Genomic DNA, 12487 nt, shown 5'->3' on the forward strand with positions numbered 1-12487 from the left:
AAAAGGCTAAGCACAAACTAAATTCTATGGCATACATGCAAAAGCTGTGCTTGCATGTATGAATATGCTTGACTGAATAGTCACAGCTTAACTGTGATCCTTTTCTTAAGTGATAAAATGAATGGGTTAAACTAGATAGCCTCTGAGCTCCCTCTCTATCTAAGTCAGGGATATAATATATGATCACTTAATGGCTTTGTAAATGTTGTCTCTGCTCAGATTACCATATATTCACTTGTATTTGCATGTTATATTCTCTAGTGAAATATACATTCTTTAAAAAGCAGAAGTTGTGTCATTTTTTAATACATTTTTTAATACATAATTTTTAATACATTTATATTTATCTCTAGTATGCATCATACTGGCTTGTATCTAGTAAATAGGTGTTGAATAAATATTTGTTAAATTCATTTGAATTAACAGATTTTTATTGAAAATTTACTGTGTACAAAGATCAATCTTGTTGAGCAAAGGATGAGATTTTTAGGATGACCTGGAGTCCTGCAAACTGAGGAGGTGTGATTGTCTGGGGAGGCATAGTTAGTTATAAATATTGGAAGTTCTTGCCTTATAAACTAGTTAGGGAAATGAAACACAACCAAAAACTTATTAAAAGACAACGTGATATCACAAACAAGTCAGAACATAATTATAAGCCCAAAAGGTAGCCTAGAAAGTGGTAGGGATCACCATGTGCTGGAGAGATGCCAAAGAATGAACTTGTTTTGGATAGGTCCAGAGGAGAGGGAAGGTATTTCTGGTGGAGAGTGGCTTGAACCCAGAATGTATCTAAGGATCAGGGAGAGGAAAGCAGTTTGGCTAAAGCATAACGCTTAGGAAGGTGAGTGAGCAGTAGGTAAAAACATTCTTGAGAAGGACTCAGATGTTGAGATTAAAGAGACCTGGATTAAAGTTTCAGTTCTTGTGTGACCAAGAACAAGTCATCTTACCTATAAAAAACTCAAGTTCCTTATGTGTTGTGAAATAGGGATTGAATTGAATGATTTCTAAGGTATCTTTCAACTCTAATGGTCTGTGATTCTATTGATACTAAAAGAGGAAATCTCTTGCTCAGGGGTACATCTTATCTGATCAAATGAAATAGAATCTGTAAAGTGGTTAGAATTGTGCCTAACACATAGTAGGTATTTAATAAATATCTATTGATTAGTTGATCCATTCCTTGTTACACATTTGATACAGTAAAATAGACAGCATCTATATTGCCTCAGTGGCTTATTCATAAATTTTTTTTTTCAGTTGCAGCAGTTGAAACATTTGTCATTGAAACCAAATGCTTTATTTTGCAGACAGATGTCAATTAATGTGAACATGGAATCTCAATAGACACAAACTCCCAAGTTTTAAAATCTCTCATTTTCAAAACAAGTTAAGGAAATTATGAGGGACTTTAGAAGTTTGGGGGAATAAGAATGTGTTAAAAGTTCTGTGTGTGATTGTCCCAGACATATTTACTCACTTCATGCTCACTAACTGAAATATAAAAAGTGAGCAACAGAAGGGTCTTTTGGCATCAGATGCCATCATGATTTAGATATTACAAACCCTTCTTGTAGACATGAAGAAATTGAGACTCAGAAAGTAAGGGAACTAGCTTTTGGTCACACAGTTAGTAAAGATGGAACAGAATTCAAATCTATATCTTCCAGGTAGAATGCTATTTTATATGGCCAGAGTGTTATTTTGGCCCCAAGCCTCCATCCAGCTCCATCCAAACCAGCGTTCTCTCCATAATTCCTTTATTTATGATGCTTTACAGTTTATAAAGTGTTTTACATATCTTATTTGGTCTTTTCTATTAATCTGAGATAATGTAAATATCATAATCTCTCATGAACAGATAAGAAAATTGAGGTGTATGTAGCTTAAGTGTTTCAGCCCAGGTCATAAAGTAGGGATGTGAACTCCTATGTTTTCTAACAATAAATGAGCCTTTTCTTTATCTTCTATACTGTACTGTTTTTATCAAAGTGGGAAGGAGTCTTCAACCTCATCTAATCTAAGACCTTTTTTATTTCACAAGAAAACTAGCACTCAGAAAGGAAAAGAAACTAGTTTCTGAACCAGTGACTTCAGGGAACACCATCCTATGAACTAGCCTTATACAAAGTATTGCTTCATAGAAAGGTCCTAGAATTAATTTTCTCTTGTTTACCAGGTTGTATGATAAATGTTAGAATCAAGAAAGAATGAGACATTTGATCAGGATTGTAAAAGTTTCATGAAGTGACTAAGTTGCAGTGCCTAATAGGAGGTTACTTTGTATGTCACAAGGGGAAATTTTCCACTTCTGTGACACTAACCAAGAGCCATTATTCTTCTGTCTCTTCCCATCTACAGCAGAAATTCTGGAATTGGCTGGGAATGCTGCAAGAGACAACAAGAAGGGAAGAGTCACTCCTCGACACATCCTTTTGGCTGTAGCCAATGATGAAGAATTAAACCAGGTAGGAACACAAGCCATGGGTGCATCTCAGAATAGATTTAAAATAGTTGACCCCTTTTGAAGAACTTCTTTCATTCAAACTCTCCCTTCTCCAAAGCCTTTTGTTGTCTGCCAGTTTTAAAGGATGAGATCAGTATCAAGGGTCATCACTTTGATTTCTCTTTCATTTATCTGCAATCTCATGGCCTATTGGACAGGGCTAATCTTCAGTTATTGAACCCGCAGTTTTGGTAGATTGTATTCAAGAGATGCTCTAGTTGAAAAACTTATTCTGTAGTCTGAGGGTATGGGCTTCATTTTGACTTATAAAACCACAAATTAAATTTATTTTTATTGTATTTTAATTTATTCAAACATTTGCCAATTACATTTTAATCTGGTTCTGTGCACTTGGGAAAGTCCAGTACTACTTCTGTTGTCACCTTGCTAATAATTGGCCTTTCTGGACTTAACTGGTCTCTTCAACCTTGCCTTATTTGGCACCAGAGGTATACAATTTGTCAGGTGGCTCTCAACTCACATCTTTATTAACTAACTGAGCTTAGGCGTAGTAGAACACCACATCACCACCATTCTACAATCAGACATTTAAGTAAGATTTAAATGTAGGATTCTTGAAAGAACAAATCTGAACCTCTCGGAAGACTTCAGTCAAATCCACAAGAATGAGTAGAGCAGGAGGCAAAAATTGTATGCTATATCAAGCATTAAGCAATTCATGTCATGCTAATTATAGAGAGGCCTTTTTTTTTTTCTTGACTATACAGAAGGGAAGGCGGGAGGTTCTGAAGCATTGGTCTGTTACAGATAGCTCATACCTGTTCATGAAAATCCATTGTTAAGTATTCAGTGTAAATATTTACCCCCTCAGAAACTGGTCACGCTACAAAACCAGGGCTTGATTATCATTTTATTTTTGTCTACCCTTAAAAAGGTAATGGAAAAGGTATTAATTATGCAAATTGATCTTAAAAATGTGTTATATGTGCCTTTTTTGGGGGGGTGGGGAGAGCTGTTTATTAAATATTTACCAACCCATGTCTGATATGGAGTGAAATATCAGGGAGGGAGAGAAAGTACAAAGATGCTAACACAGATGAAAATTTCACTCTTTTTTTCAGTGCTTGAAAATTTGTGTTTGACAGTAGAGGAAAGTATGCCATTTATTAAAAATGAGTACTTAGAATTTCAGAATTGGAAGTAAACTTGTAGATCATGTAACACAACAACTTTCCCATTTAAGAACATACATTTTCTGATGGAGAGGTCCATTTGGTAAAGAACACTTAATAAAAAATCCAAAAGTTTGTCTTCTTGTCTCAGTCTGGTCATAGGATCTTTGCCTTTTCTAAGCCACAGTTTTAAGTGATCCTTAAATTCCCTGAAGTTTTGACCTTCCATGCCCCTAGATCATCAGTTTCAATATGAAAAAGTTGTCAATATGCAGGCCTGGGAATGTTGATTTATAATGTGCCTCTTTGATTTGCCGGCAGCTGTTAAAGGGGGTCACCATTGCCAGTGGGGGTGTTTTACCAAATATCCATCCGGAATTGCTAGCAAAGAAGAGAGGATCCAAAGGCAAACTGGAAGCTATCATTACTCCCCCACCAGCCAAAAAGGCCAAATCTCCATCACAGAAGAAACCTGTGTCAAAGAAATCAGGAGGCAAGAAAGGACCCAGAAAATCTAAGGTATGTTGTTTTGCCAAGCCACCATTGGACATCTGAGGCTTAATACACTATTCATGCCAACATGCATTTATTATGTGTGTGAGGCACTGCTGAAGTAAGAGCAAAGTTCCACTTAAACTCTATGCATATCCTCTAAGGATTAGAGTTTTAGGAACTTTGGATGAAGTAAATTTAGGGCAAATAAAAGGGAGTCCTGCTTTGTACAGTGCCCAATAATTTGTGGAAGTTGTTACCCCAAGAACTATTAGAGGCAGGAAGTAAACATGAATTTAAGGAATTGGACATATTTGTGACTGACAGAACTGTATGTACCTTCTAAAAAACCCATCATCTAGCTACTCCTCAAGTATTATATCACCTAGGTCAGCCAAACCCTTCGTATTCTATTCCTTCTTATCATGTTGGATACAGAATAATGGGTCAACTATGCCTATGGGGCAACTAGGTGGAGCAGTTCTTATGTTCTCATGTTTACTTGTACTTATGAATTTTTCTTTAAGTAATCTACATTCCTCAAAAATTAAAATGCTCAATATATAAGAGAACATGCTGGTTGATTATTTGAAGGAAAATATTTACCTTCAAAGGAATATGTTGGACTCTTGAAAAATAACTTTTCCCCAGTTGTCACTACTCATTGCAGTGACTTAAAATCTCCTGGTGAATGGGAACATTCCCAAATATCCCAGGTGTTTTCTTCATTGGAATGTTATTACTCCAGCATCAAAGAGAAAAAAACACAAATGCTGTCCAGACATTTAGTGCCATGTATTCCTGTTCAGAGAATGTGAATAGGGTTAGTTACTGAGGAGTGGGATAGGTAGATGATTTTTTGCTCTTATAAGTAAACTGTTCTGCTTTATCTTCTGAAATCCAGATTACATTTGTTCTTTTAAAAATTTTATTTTAATTTATGAAATAAAACAAGCAAATGGGAATGATTTACCTTTTTCTTAGTGGGAAAGTGGGTTGAATCTTAGTTATTAGATTACTTGTAGCAATGTATTGTCAATAGGGAAATAGATTAAGCTGACTCAGAAAGGAACAATTGAGAATAATCTATAAGCACATTTGTCCTGCTTTCTATATATCTGTCAACTGTGGCCAAAAGATTTCCATTTTAAATCAAGAGGCCACGTGGGTAAAAATGAAACTTTTCCTTTTGCTTCATCAGATGCATTTTTAATAAGATGGGCACCACAGCACTTGAGCTGGAAAAGTGCTTAGAAAGCATTCATTTTAGTCTCCTATCTCAACAGCTTTGGACATTGATGGTCATTCTGTTTTGAAAAATGTGTTCTCCTAACTCCATGGTAACCTATTCTTTTAAAAAAGTGCCATATTGAATTTTGTTATTAGTCCATTTGAAAAAGGAAGCAATTAAGCCAAACTTACTACATGATAATTTGACAGTACATGCCATATTCTGCTTTTGGTACCTCTATTTCTACCTGACAGGTTCATAGGATCATCATTCATCTTTCGTAGATTTAGAGATGGAGAAGATCTTGCAAACCATTTTATCCCACACCCCCATCCCCATCCCTCCTTATTTCACAGGTATGGAGCTGAGGTCCAGAAAAGTTATGTGACTCACTCATCATTACATAATGAGTAGCAGAACTTGTGCCCCAAACCAGGTCCTCTTGTCTTGTGTACCATATTGTCTCCAAGTAAATAAATAAAACTAGTGGAATCTAGGGCTTGGATCTGGAATTTCATTGGTACAGGAACTCCCAGGGGAGAAAATCTTCTCTCCTGATTTAACTTGTATCAGAGGTAGGATTTGAACATTGGCTCTATAAATAGTTTTTTCTATATTCTACAATATCCTTCCATATACTATTAGTAAGTACCAAAAAAAAGAACTAAAACTATTTCAAAATTCCCTAAATGGACAGATCTTTTTTTTTTTTTTTTAATATTATAGCTTTTTATTTACAAAACATATGCATGGATAATTTTTCAACATGGAACCTTGCAAAACCTTCTGTTCCCACTTTTCCCCTTTTCCCCCTTTCCCCCCCACCCTCTCTCCTAGGTGGCAGGCAGTCCAATACATGTTAAATATGTTAAAGTATATGTTAAATACAATATATGTATACATATTTATACAGTTATCTTGCTGCACAAGAGAAATCGGATCTATAAAGAAGGGAAAAATAACTTGGGAAGGAAAACAAAAATGCCAGCAAACAATAACAGCAAGAGTGGAAATACTATGTTATGGTCCATACTCATTTCCCATAGTGCTCTCTCTGGGTGTTGCTGATTCTCATTACTGAACAATTGGAACTGGTTTGAATCATCTCATTGTTGAAGAGAGCCATGAAATGGACAGATCTTAATTTCTATTTCATGGAGATATATATGATTTTCTATGCAAACTCAGAATGTCAGAACTAGAAGGAATCTTAGAATCACAGAAGATGAATGGCAGATTTAGAAGGCCACTTATGCTTCCTGGGATGAGAATCTTTTAATTTCTACCAATAAGGAAAGTGTCCTTTGGAAGGCTAGATTGATAAAAATGATCAAGATGAATGATCTGCCATCCATTCCTACAGCATACCAAGTAAAGGCTTCTTAGAAACATACACACACACACACATCACTTCTTCTATGTCTCTGATCAGCACAGCCTGGTTTTAGCAGGAGTGTGATGAAAGCCTTTAGTCTTTGTTTCCCTATTTAACCGTAGAATCATAGAGCTGTGGCAAGAAAGGGTCCTTAGAGATCATCTACTGCAACCCTTCTCATTTTACAAATGGGGAGAGTGAAGCTCTGGGAGTTTATTGAATGACTTGCCTAGTGGGAGTGTGTTATCAGCATGACGAGAACTCTTTTTTTTGGTAATTTTAAAGACGGTTTGTAACCAATTACCTCTTGCTGCCTGTTTTGTGGTTGTTACTGTTTTGGGGTGGAGGGTATTGAGATGGGATTAGTTTTTTGTTTAAATAGATTAACAATTCATCTTTAACTTACAGTTTTGGGAGAGTTGCTGAGGACACTGAGAGATTAAGAGAGTCGAACCACAGACAGACTTGTATGTCTGTTTCTATGTGTATACATATCTCCCTGTTTCTGTTGGAGTTGTGCTAGAGCCCCACTCCATTTTAACCCTTGGATCTTGGTAGGGGACTATTTGCTCTGACATAGTTCTTCAGGTCCTCAGGGCCTTGCCATCTGCCCTGCTACTTCTCTTGCTTAATTACTTCCTGACTTTTCTATCTTCCATGAACTGAACATGAACATGAAACTCCTTTATTTGTTGTCTCCCCTGTTTAGAATGTGAACTTCTACAGATTGTTTGTTTATGTTGATAGTACTTAGTATCTAGAAAGCACTTAATGAGTGCTTTTCCATTCTGTTCCATATATTCCAAAAGAAAGACTGAAACCTGCCCCTTTCCAGCTTCAAATCTGGCTTGCTAACCCCTGCACCAATTTGCCTCTCTTTTGTCTACCTACTGCCTTTAGAATTTGCTAATGTCTCTGAGTAGAGTCAAAGTAAACTTGGAGAAATTTCTTCCATGCAAACCTCATTTCTTTCAGAGCAATGAGGTACTTCCTATAAAACAACAGTTCAAAAAACCTTTCCCAGACCACCTGAGAATTGCTCCAAGCCTTTTGAAAGGGAAACATAATATTGAATAACTTACTAGAAGTTATTTCCAGACTTAAATTCCACTTCCCTCAGAAGTCCCATAGGTGGTTCAGGGCTACTCAGGGATTCCGTGGAATGTTCCATACTTGTTCTTGCAAAGTATAAAATTAACAGGTTGGACTGTTCTTTTTCACACACAAACATATGTGCATTTGAGATGACTAAGAAAACGTCAGGTGGATCAACTCTGAAGCTTATGAGAAAGATCCAGATCTATTCTTTAAGAGATTTCCCAGCTCTGACCATAAGCATCCCATAAGCAGTGTGGTTGAGCAACTGATCTGAACAGTTGAACAGCAGAACAACTACATTTTTTGTATTCGAACTTCACTGCTTCATATTTAGTCCAGAATGCTGAAGAAAGCCTACCTGAGTAGCTAAACAAAGTCTCTGGCTTTTCATTGTGATTTCAGAATGCAGCCCTTGGTCATTCCCAGTCCCGCTACCTTGACCCCCAGGTGTTTTTAAAATGTATTTATTTATTCCCAATGCCTTTCTCAACTTCCAGACCTTCCAAATCCAGGCATGTTTTCTTTTTGGACTGGGACAGGAGAGAGAGGAAAGTAGTGGGGAACATTTCTTGGTGGAGCTATATTTAGAGCCCAGAATTTCTAATAACCACACACGAATGATCACTCCAAAACTCCACTTTTTCCTTGATTACAAAAGCAGGAAGTCTGTGATGGTGGTCTGTTTTTCTTCCACACAATAAAGCACATTGTATGCTTACTGTACCAGTATTTGGCTAACGTTAAACCCTGAGGGGAATTGAAATTGGACCTGTGAACAGCTAGTTTTCCAAACATTTGTTTAATGTGAATTGTGGTGTCAACTCCCAGAAATCAGTGGAAATCCCTGCTTCTCCCCTCTTCCTGTTCTTAAAATACCTTGTCAAAGAATACTTGGAATGCCCCCTAACATTCCCAAACACTTGAAGGAAAAGGGCATTGCTCATTATCAAGTGTCAAACCTTGAAGACCAATACACCATATTCTTTTTCTTACATGTCATTTAAATTAAAAAAAAAAAAAAAAAAAAAAAGAAACTCCTTCCAAGTATCTAACAACTGAATCTGTTATGGTGGAGATTTTTAAGCAGATAGTGGAATTTTTCATTTAATGCATTTTGATCCAGTTAGTTTCAAACATTTCATTTTTATAATTGTCTTTGAATGTACACACAAATACAGATAGATCTGGGAAGAAATGGGGAAGATCTGGGTTCATAGTCTACCTCTGAAACCTTCTGATTCGGTGACTGGCCAGTAACTCATTTAACCACAATAGTAGTCTAGGCAGTTCTCTAGTACTTTAAGTTACAAAGAAGGTGCCCCTGCATTGAAAGTTCTCTCATCTAGGCATTCTCTAACTCAATAAAATCACAAATATAATTCCTATCTAGATGAGGACTTGAATTGTATCTGTAAACTTTATGTGCATATTAAGTTGAGAAAAAGAATTTATGAATAAATATCTTAACGATAAACTTAAGGCAAATAATATTGAGATTATTCTTGGGGAATTGGTAACCTATTAATGTGATTAGTTTTTTTTAGCCAGAAGTTAAGGTAAAGATAATTTTCATTCAGAATCTTTCCCTTTACCCAGAGTAAAAAATAGGACATTCGCATCAGTTCTCCCTTCTCACAGGCTAGTCAAGATTCTGGATGATGTTGTTATAGTCTTTCTCTATTGGAGGTCTAAATATTCTAACCACAAATATAAGGGATTCAGATGAGGATTGTTTAAGTCGGGATAACAATAAAGTGAAATGGCTCTTTGGAAAAGCTACCATTGTTTCAACACTTCTACTGTCTCTTTGATAAACTTTTATTGAAGAATCAGACTCTTTTTCCATGAGTGACAACTGAGCTTGTGCCATCTAAGGGAATCAATAAGAGGGATATTGTTGCTATTTAAGCATGCAAATCTGGATCATAGAATCAGCTGAATATTTGGGAAATTGAAACAAAATCTGGAATGGATATCAGTCATTTAGACTGCTTTATAGGATGGTAGAACAAGAGTTCTAGAAATGAAAGGAAGATAATAGGGAAACAAAGGAAACAATTATTTATTAAATACCTACTATATGCTAAGCATTTTACAAATATTCAAGTTTAATTTAATTCTTAAAATAATCCTGGTGAGCTAGGTGCTATTATCACCTTTTACAGTTGAGGAAATTAAGGCAGACTGTGATTCAGGTCACACAGCTGAATAAGTGTCTGAAACTACAGTGCTCTCCAGGACCTTAGAGGTCATCTTATTTAACCACAGTTCTGAGGCCCAGACAGCTAAAGTGTTCAGAGTCCTATACAGAGCCTATATAGAGTATGGCAGAGTTTAGATTCAGATTTAGTTCTTTTGACTCCAAGATCCAAATTTCCTTAGCACTGCACTACTGTCCCACCTTTTGAGTTGATTGCAAGGCCTATGAAGAAGGGACCTGGCCCTTTTAGAAACGATAGTGCTATTCCTTCCTTTGCATCAGTGACAGAGAACTTGATTTGGATTTTGGAGACTGAGGTTTAAATTATGGTTCTACTGCTTACTGGGCAAATTGATCTCTGAGAGACCTTCCATCACTAAGTTATAGGAGCCTAAGTATTTAACTTCTAGGCCTCAGTTTTCTCAGGGGATTAGACTAGATTATCTCTGATTTCCCTTCTAGCCTTAAGTTCTACTGTCATATTTTCTGTTAATAATTACTCACTGTCCATCCATTCTGGGCTCAAAACGCCACCAACCTCTTTTTTTTAGTTCCCAGCTAAATATTAGGCAAAGTGTAAAAGAGGCAAAAAACAAAACAAAACAAGAAACCTCACTTCTGTTTCATTAAAATGCACAGGAGACACAGGAGATCCATTTTGTATATGTTAAAAGCAACCATCTTTGGTGCTGTTCTCAAAGCCCTTATGAATTAGTCCTGTTATGGAGAAGTGTGTCTCAATTGAGTCCTTAACGGAGCAGATAGAATACCTATAGAATGGGTAATTCATATCTAGATTGTTGATCCTCAGATATTTAGGGGTCCAAGGACCATTCTTTTGGACAAAAGACCTCATGTCACTCTACTTTACCTGTTTTTCTTGAGCACTGTTAAACTATCACAACTATAATTCATGGAATAGTAATACTGCTTTTAGGTGAGACATTGGGGAGGGAGCTCTTGGGCAAATCATTGGTTTTAACCTTACTGGTTATAAATGTTGGCATAAAATAAAGCGAACCAAATTATTTCTGGGTTGCCTGGAAGATCTATAGGCACACATACAAAACAAAAAAGCCTTTTACCAAACCTCTACCTTTACTATTAATGTTTGAAATTTCATCAGATTCATTCCTTTAGCTCAAGATTTTGTGAAGATGGAAGAATCAGGAAGAGGTCTCTTTTAAGAATCAGTCAGTTGGGGCTGCTAGGTGGTGCAGTGGATAGAGCACCAGCTCTGAAGTCAGGAGGACCTGAGTTCAAATGTGGCCGCAGACACTTAACACTTCCTAACTTGTGACTCTAGGCAAGTCATGTAATCCCAATTGCCTCAGCAAAAACAAACAACAAAAAAAGAATCAGTCAGTTAAACCTCTTTGTGAAAGAATTTATCATGTATTTTCTAAGACTGGATTTTGCTAGGAGGGAGAAAAATAAGAGTAGGATTCTCAGAGTGTGGGGTATGTGATAGTGACAGAGAGGGGCACTGGTCGTTAGTCCATCACTGATAGTATGTCATAGGCACAATAAGGATAATACTGGATTTAAAATCAGAAAATCCAGATAATTCCAACTCTGCTACTTTTTGCCTGTATAATATCTAGCTTCAATTTCTTTCTCTGCAAAATGAGGGATGTTAAAGTATATAAGCCATAAAGTTCTGCTCATCTCTAAATTTAAACTCCATGATTAGATGTTTTACATTGTTCTCTTGGTTTTACAGTGAAGTGCTACATGCCAGCCTCAGCAGACAAATGTTCAGTTAAATGAGAACCTCCTCATATGCAGATTTAAACTAATCAACTCTATTTATGCAAGAAGAAGCAGGGAGAAGTCAGCAAAGCAGCCAGTGCAGATAGTACCACGGAGGGCACTCCTGCTGATGGATTCACCGTCCTTTCCACCAAAAGCCTCTTCCTCGGCCAGAAGGTATGCTAGCACTCTTCAAAATTAAATGAGCTATTGAACAGCCTCAAGATTTTCTCTCTCTTACACACACACACACACACACACACACACACAGCCGTATAATGTCCTCTGTGAAGTGTGGGAACTTTTGGGGGTGTGATCTGGTCCTATTTGTGAGAACTTTGAGACTCTAAGTTGGCACCATGATTAAGCAAAGGACTAGGTTAGGTCTCAGGAGCTACAGGTGTCAGATATGTTGGGAAAACATTGAAGATAGTAGAAAATTTGGAAAAACTGGGAGTGGTGAAAAAGGATGTTCAGAAAATGGGTGCTGAGTAGATAAGGAAAAGTGTAGACATTTCAAATATAAGAGTTTAAGAAGCTGATCTGTATATATAATATGGCCAGCAGCTCCTATAAGCTTCCTGGTACAGGTGGAACTCTGTCTGAAAGGTAAATTGTTAAATTAGCTAGAAGCAAAAAGAATCCTTGGCAGAAAGTGTGAGAACAATTGGCGGGTCACTAACCACATCTGAAAGAA

General features: G+C 36.8%; 1 protein-coding gene across 14 annotated transcripts in view; it reads left to right on the forward strand.

The window, feature by feature from the left end:
* The window catches only part of LOC127549805 (core histone macro-H2A.1), a 99307-nt gene that overhangs the window by 54974 nt on the left and 31846 nt on the right, over positions 1-12487 (forward strand). For 12 of the 14 annotated variants that reach the window (XR_007950719.1, XR_007950720.1, XM_051978153.1 and 9 more), the window contains exons 3-5: positions 2365-2471; positions 3964-4161; positions 11857-11967. Coding sequence is in view for 12 of the 14 variants with exons in the window: in XM_051978153.1 (XP_051834113.1) it covers positions 2365-2471; positions 3964-4161; positions 11857-11967 (416 nt within the window). In the remaining 2 variants the exon portion in view is untranslated. The remainder of the gene's footprint in view (positions 1-2364; positions 2472-3963; positions 4162-11856; positions 11968-12487) is intronic. The other 2 variants (XM_051978150.1, XM_051978152.1) reach the window with 1 other exon arrangement.

This window comes from Antechinus flavipes, chromosome 2, assembly GCF_016432865.1.
Source record: "Antechinus flavipes isolate AdamAnt ecotype Samford, QLD, Australia chromosome 2, AdamAnt_v2, whole genome shotgun sequence".
NCBI classification, from domain to species: domain Eukaryota; kingdom Metazoa; phylum Chordata; class Mammalia; order Dasyuromorphia; family Dasyuridae; genus Antechinus; species Antechinus flavipes.